This window comes from Bombina bombina, chromosome 6, assembly GCF_027579735.1.
Source record: "Bombina bombina isolate aBomBom1 chromosome 6, aBomBom1.pri, whole genome shotgun sequence".
Lineage (NCBI taxonomy): Eukaryota > Metazoa > Chordata > Amphibia > Anura > Bombinatoridae > Bombina > Bombina bombina.
The window spans coordinates 653,820,212-653,827,773 of record NC_069504.1 but is presented as its reverse complement, the minus strand read 5'-3'; the positions used below and the strand labels follow the sequence as shown (position 1 = coordinate 653,827,773).

At 38.3% G+C, this 7,562-nt stretch overlaps 1 protein-coding gene across 1 annotated transcript; it reads left to right on the top strand.

Annotated features, from left to right (window-relative positions):
* Positions 1 to 202: 202 nt before the first annotated feature.
* LOC128663398 (E3 SUMO-protein ligase ZBED1-like) lies at positions 203 to 4,676 on the top strand. The gene is made up of 2 exons (XM_053717714.1): positions 203 to 996; positions 1,287 to 4,676. Exons 1-2 carry the CDS (start codon positions 298 to 300, stop codon positions 1,761 to 1,763), a joined length of 1,176 nt encoding a protein of 391 aa, XP_053573689.1. The 5' UTR covers positions 203 to 297; the 3' UTR covers positions 1,764 to 4,676.
* The last annotated feature ends 2,886 nt before the right edge of the window (positions 4,677 to 7,562 follow it).

Sequence of the window (7,562 nt, the reverse complement as noted above, 5' to 3'; positions counted from 1 at the left end):
AACGTTATACCTGCACACTACCACGAAACCAAAGCTCAGGTAATTGCATCAATGAGCCAAGCCAGTCGAGTCGCAATAACGTGTGATTCATGGACTTCAGTCACGACGGAATCTTATGTTACAGTAGCTGCACATTACATTAGCAAGGACTGGCAGATCTTGTCGCATGTGCTGCAAACGAGAGCAGTTTATGAGTCTCACACGGGTTCTCATCTGGCGGAGCTACTGACTTGTGTCGTGGAAGAATGGCAGCTGTCCGATAAATCTGTAGTGCTTGTGACTGACAATGCGTCAAACATGATTGTTGCTGCTCAAGTTGGAAAATTCCCTCATATAAAATGCTTCGCCCATACACTGAATCTCGCATCCCAGCGGGCGCTGAAAGTGGCCACACTCTCCAGGCTTTTAGGCAGAGTGCGACGAATATCAACATTTTTTCACCGCAGCACTACAGCAAACCACTGTCTGAAAGAAAAACAGAAATGTCTTGGCCTGAAGAATCATAAGCTGATAACTGATGTGACAACAAGGTGGAACAGCTCATATGACATGGTCGAGAGGTTCTTAGAACAGCAACCTGCAATCTATGCCACATTGCTGTCTCCAGAAGTCAGAAAAAGTGAGTCAGATCTCTGCACTCTCAACGTAACAGATGTGTCAAATGCAGAGGATGCTGTGAGTGCATTAAAGCCAATGAAAGATGTAATCACACTGATGTCAGAAGAGTGCAATCCAACAGTGTCTCTCATTGCCCCTCTAAATGCACAACTGCTCCAGAACATGACAGACACCATGGGAGACACACCCATGATCCATGAGATCAAGAATGCCATCAAAACAGATCTCCTGAAGAGGTACAGCAGTGAGGCAGAGAAGAAGATACTTTATACAGCCTCTGCCCGGGATCCTCGTTTTAAGGGACTGCCTTTTATTCTCACAGAGGAGGAGAGATTGGAGATATACAGAGGAGTGACTGAGGAGGCTGCATCCTTGGAGGTAATTTTAATTGCATCATGTTTCTTGAAAAATTTATAAATTGAAAACAAACATAAAACATAACATTCATAACAAAATAGGCTTAGCTAGCAGTAGCTTAGTAGCTAGTTTAATGAGTACAAGGTTTATTATTTATATAAGACAGTTCGAAACGCCACAGTCAACTTTCCTCCTCCGTCCTAATAGATGTGAGCTGTTGCATGCATTACTGTCTGAGCAGTGCACATAGCATTAGCTGGCTGCTAGAGGTAATAATGAATGCTATTTTCTATTCTTTTGTTCTAACACAGATTGAGTGTACTAGTACAGTTACATCTAGGAGGACAAACGTGGATGAAGTGCCACTGCCTGAGGGAAAAGAAACTCTGGAAGAAGAATCACCCATCGAGGAGGATAACCCTTCTCCTCCCAAAAGAAAGTCCACATCGCTGCTCATGACTTTGCTGGGACAGTCTTTCACTGACACTGAAGGTACAATAGAACCCAAGACCCCCTATGCCAAGACTGAAGAGGAAATAGAGAAATATTGTAAAGCCCCATCTCTGCCTCTCACTGAAGACCCTTTGAACTGGTGGCATGTACATGAGGTCATATTTCCCCTCCTCTCTCATTTGTCAAAGCGATACTTGTGTATCCCAGGTACAAGCGTGTCTGCAGAGCGGGTTTTCTCCACTGCAAGAGATGTGGTAACGGCAAAAAGAAGCACCCTCAAACCAGAGCTTGTGGATCAACTAGTGTTCTTACAGAAAAACCTACATATTCCATAATTCTGAGTAGTGATTCAGGTTTATATTTAATGTTTTTTGGCACATCCAGAAGAAAGTGATTTGTGCCCCACTGCCCAGTGCAGTATTGTTAAGTTATTTTATATTTGTTAATGTTATAGCTTATAGCTTTTGAAAAATGAAGCTTAAAACCTTGAGTAAATCTTTGTTGGATCACAAATATACTAGTACTACATGACCACGTCACTCACTGTCACACACACACACAAACAATACAACAGAAACAACACACAACTGCAACACCTCATGTGTGCGTGCGTGTCACCCTTTCTTCACCATGATTCACTCTTTTTATGATGTGTGTTTTTTTTGGTATTGTTTGACTGTGTGTGACTGTGTGTGTTGTGTAACAATATATTTGTGATCCCATAAAGATAATCATAGTTAGTTAATCTAGTAGTTCAATGCTACTTGTTGTAATGTCTATTACTACTTCTAGTTACTGTGTGATGTTTGCCAGTCAGGAAGTGCTCTGTTTTGTAGATGTTGTGCTATTGTTTACAGCACACCTGACAGCTGTATTGTTTACAATGCAGTGACTGCATATTGCATAAGGGATTATTCACACTAAATATTGTCTATTTTAAATAGACCCTTTAAGAAATATATCATATGATCCAAAATGCCATCCCACTCCCAGGCAGATCTGTACTGTAGGGGTTAACCTAATAACCAACCAGTTAACAATAACCACCACCACCCGCCAGCTGCCAGTCAGACTCAGCGCCTCTACTAAGAAATCCTAAACGTGTACTCCAGAGAGTTGTTTGTGTGTGTCACTGTCTATGAGTGTGTGACTGAGTGAGTGCCAGTTTGAATGTTGTTGTTTGTATGTGTCTATGGCCCCAATTTATCAAAGGTGTTGTGGACCTGATCCGACACTGCGGATCAGGTCCGCAAGACCTCGCTAAATGAGGAGAGCAATACGCTCTCCGCATTTAACATTGCACCAGCAGCTCACAATCGGCTGCCAGCAGGGAGGTGTCAATCAACCCGATCGTATTCGATCTGGTTGATTTCCGGCGATTACTGTCCGCCTGCTCAGAGCAGGCGGACAGGGTTATGGAGCAGCGATCTTTAGACCGCTGCTTCATAAGTTGTGTTTCTGGCGAATCTGAAGACTCGCCAGAAACATGGCCCTTCAAGCTCCATACGGAGCTTGATAAATGGGCCTGTATGAGTGTGTGTGAGACTGAGTGCCTTTGAATGTTTTTGTTTGTATGTGACTGTCTATGAGTGTGTGTGGTGACTGGGTGCCTTTGAATGTTTTTGTTTGTGTGTGTCTAACCGTCTTTGAGTGTGCAGAGAGTGAGACCACTGAAGCCAAAACACTATTATTAGGGGAAGGAAAAGCCTTGACAGAATAAATCGTAAATTGAAGCTTAAAACCTTGAGTAAATCTTTATTGGATCACAAATATACTGTAACAGACAGTACACAGCACACACACACACACAACACAATACAAAAATAAAGCACACACACCTCATGTGTGCGTGGCATGCCACCCTTTCTTCATCATGATTTACTCCTTGATGTCTGTGGGGTTTATGTATTGTTTGTTTGTGTGTGACTGTGTGTGCATAGTTGCCAACATTTCAAAAAAATTTCCAGGGACACTTTGCAGCAGAGCAAGCATGCAGGTTACTGGAGTATTGACGACCTACTGTTCAACTGCTCTGTCCACTCAGTTCTGCAATCAAAACACACCCAGTAATAGTATAATTTAGACTTATCCATAGCTTATTATACAGATTACAGCACCAAGCTCTTGCACCTACCCAGTCTCTGGAACACATTCTGGGCATATGGTTATTTTTATAACACAGCATCAAAATTAGGCAGACAAATAATATGTGAACCCTTTCAATAATAATAACAACACTATTGCATTAGGATTTAGGAATTGAATTATATTTAAATAAACTACATCTATCTATCTATGTATATGTGTGTGTGTATATATATATATATATATATATATATACTGTGTATATATACATACAGTATATATATATATATATATATATATATATATATATATATATATATACATACATACACCAAATGTTGGGCAAAAGAGGTAGCATTTCCAGGGACATTTCCAGGGACAAAAAAAATCCAGGGACATACAGCAAAATCCAGGGACTGTCCCAGGAAATCAGGGACTGTTGGCAACTATGTGTGTGTTCTGTTCAGTTGTGTGTAGTACTGCTTTAACACTAAGTAACTATTTGTGATCCCATAAAGATATTATAATCAAGAAACTAGTAGTTAGTTATAGTAGTTAAGTTCAATGCTACTTGTTTTAAATGTCCTAGTACTACTGTAACTGTGTAAACTAATTGTATATGTGACGTGTGTGTGATGTGCATGCACACAGTGCTGTGTGTTGTGTTCCAGATTCATTCACGTGATGTTTGTTTGCCACAAATTGCCAGTCATGAAGGCACACCTGTAATTTTGTACCGCATATAAGGGATTTATGTTTTGTTTTCTGAGGATGACCATTTTCACACAAATAAGGTATTGGTAATGGTGGTAACTTTAGCTTAACCTATCTATTTTGGTTTTAATTTAATGTCTATTATTATTACTAAGTAAAGAAAGACATTAAATTAAAACCAACATAGAAGGTTAGACATGTATTTATGTTCATGTTTGTTTATTTAGTGTAAATGTATATATAGTATATACATTTAAATATGTTCTTTTATTGAAGAAGTACACTGTGAGCACTGCACTTTTTACACCACTACAGTTTGATGCCATAATATTGTTGCCAAACCAATTACAACATTAACTGTTCTATAAAACTGTTGTTGTCTGCTGTGTTCAGACTTTGCCACAGGAAGAGTGTCCTTTTTTGAGCAAATAAAATAAAAAAAGAGTTTATTTTGACTGCTTGAATTTTTTTTCTTGAAAAATTGAAATCATGGGCATAAATAGTGCAGTAATCGTGATGCATCGTGATGCATCGCAGAATCGAATTGAATCGTTACCATGATAATCGTATTCGAATCGAATCGTGAGACAAGTGAAGATGCGCACCCCTAATATATATATATATATATATATATATATAAAGAGAGAGAGACATATATATGTGCATTAGAGCCCTTTGCAGTCAAGTAGCTGAAAACATACTTGCAATATTCATATTTAATAAAAAGTGTTTAATTTAGTTTGTAATGTAAATATTTCACATTTCAATGTTCTTCACATAGGGGAATATATTCCAAGTATTTTTAAATAAATATTACTATAAATATATCTTTATATAGCTATACCTATATATATATATATATATATATATATATATACACATATACAGTCATGTGAAATATAAAGTATACCCTGTTTGAATTGTATGGTTTTTACAACCGCAGATGAACAATAACACATAACATATTACACTGTGTCATGATTTATTTAACCAAAATAAAGCCAAAATGGAGAAGCCATGCGTGAAAAACTAAGTACACCCTTACTGCTTCCATAGGAATTAAGAGGCTAAGTAGCTACAATTTAGACACCAATCACAAAAGTGATACCCCAGTGTTGAACCAAAAATAGGCCGGCTCCTATGCGTACATTCTTGCTTTTTCAAATAAAGATCCCAAGACAATGAAGAAAAAATTATAATAGGAGTAAATTAGAAAGTTGCTTAAAATTGCCTGCTGTATCTGAATCATGAAAGTTTAATTTTGACTAGACTATCCCTTTAAGAGTAATCAGATATTATTTTTTAATGAAATCCTGAAGAAAGTAACTTGTTATCAGTACTGACTTTTTATAAGAGAATTTAATTGAAATGACATATACAATGGCCATTTCACACCTCTTAATATCTAGTTGTAATAAATCAACCTTTCTATTGGGAAAATACTAGAGATGTGCATTAGGTTTACAAATTTGTCTGAGACAGATACAAAATTTGTCTGAGTTTAACAACCAACTGTTTGACCAAATTGATTATTTTGTTTGCTTGTGCACTTTAATGCCAAAAAAAATAGGTACAGGAAGGGAAGGAAAGGGGAAGAAGCTGCATTGTTTGGCTAATCAGCTCTTTTTTTTGTCACATTTTTTTTTAATTATGTTTATTGAAAGCTTTATGCACAATACATGTCCATAAAGCAAATATAAAGTTGCAGTATCAACTTCAAAATAATTTGACTATACCTATATCCATACAGTTATACAATTTTTCATTGCAGAAAAACGAAGAGATAGGCAAAACTAGATTCATATATCAAACCGTCAAGCCGTTTATCACCTTTGTTTGTAATGATGTATAGGGGGTCTGACCATGTGTCCATAGTCCCCTGTTAATCCTGCCATAGTATTTCTAATGATTGCTGTCAGGGACAGCCAGTCAAGCACTAAATAATACCTGCTGATTTTAGCCATACAGGCTTGTCCAATCAAGCCTTAACCTAGCTTAGGGTTGTCAGAGACTAGGTGAACCTCAGACAATTTTTAATAACTTTCACTAGAACTATTGGAACATGCAGAGTTGTGTGCTTCTATCAGCTAGTCATAGACTTCAATTCAATAAGCCACTTATATGTTATGTTAGCTTTAAAAGATAGGTTCAAAGGCTGACGTACCAGAAGTGCAGGCGGTGCCACTGCAAGGGCTGGAAGGGGCACACAGAGAAGTCTAATAACATATTTGAAAAGGTATACTGCCTTTTTTTCTCTCTAACCGCTGCCGGTCTGCTCATCGCCCCACCCACCTCTTAACTCACACGCTATTGCATGTGCATTGAGCTCCCTACCTAGAGAGCTGAGCACTCTATTACCCAAAATGGACACACAGGAATAATATGGAGGCATTGCGGGGCCCACCCGGCTCACCACAAAAATTTGCTTGACAGCTGGAATTTATTTCTGTAAGTGGTGGCACACACCAGTTCCTAGGGTTGCAAAAACCGGTAAGTAAGCCGGGTGTGTGCCACCACTTACAGAAATAAATTCCAGCTGTCACGCAATTTTTTCATGGTGAGCTAGGTTGCTGCCTCTATATTATTTCTGTGTGTCCATTTTTTGTAATAGAGTGCTCAGCTCTACAGGGAGTGCAGAATTATTAGGCAAGTTGTATTTTTGAGGATTAATTTTATTATTGAACAACAACCATGTTCTCAATGAACCCAAAAAACTCATTAATATCAAAGCTGAATATTTTTGGAAGTAGTTTTTAGTTTGTTTTTAGTTTTAGCTATTTTAGGGGGATATCTGTGTGTGCAGGTGACTATTACTGTGCATAATTATTAGGCAACTTAACAAAAAACAAATATATACCCATTTCAATTATTTATTTTTACCAGTGAAACCAATATAACATCTCAACATTCACAAATGTACATTTCTGACATTCAAAAACAAAACAAAAACAAATCAGTGACCAATATAGCCACCTTTCTTTGCAAGGACACTCAAAAGCCTGCCATCCATGGATTCTGTCAGTGTTTTGATCTGTTCACCATCAACATTGAGTGCAGCAGCAACCACAGCCTCCCAGACACTGTTTTCCCTCCTTGTAAATCTCACATTTGATGATGGACCACAGGTTCTCAATGGGGTTCAGATCAGGTGAACAAGGAGGCCATGTCATTAGATTTTCTTCTTTTATACCCTTTCTTGCCAGCCACGCTGTGGAGTACTTGGACGCGTGTGATGGAGCATTGTCCTGCATGTTTTTCTTGAAGGATGCAGACTTCTTCCTGTACCACTGCTTGAAGAAGGTGTCTTCCAGAAACTGGCAGTAGGACTGGGAGTT

What these genes read in the sequence shown, in the direction of transcription:
- LOC128663398 (XM_053717714.1), top strand. Translation starts at nt 298, where the DNA reads ATGATTGTTGCTGCTCAAGTTGGAAAATTCCCTCATATAAAATGCTTC. An exon ending in AGGAGGCTGCATCCTTGGAG is followed by an intron (nt 997 to 1,286) that starts GTAATTTTAATT and finishes GTTCTAACACAG; the next exon opens with ATTGAGTGTACTAGTACAGT.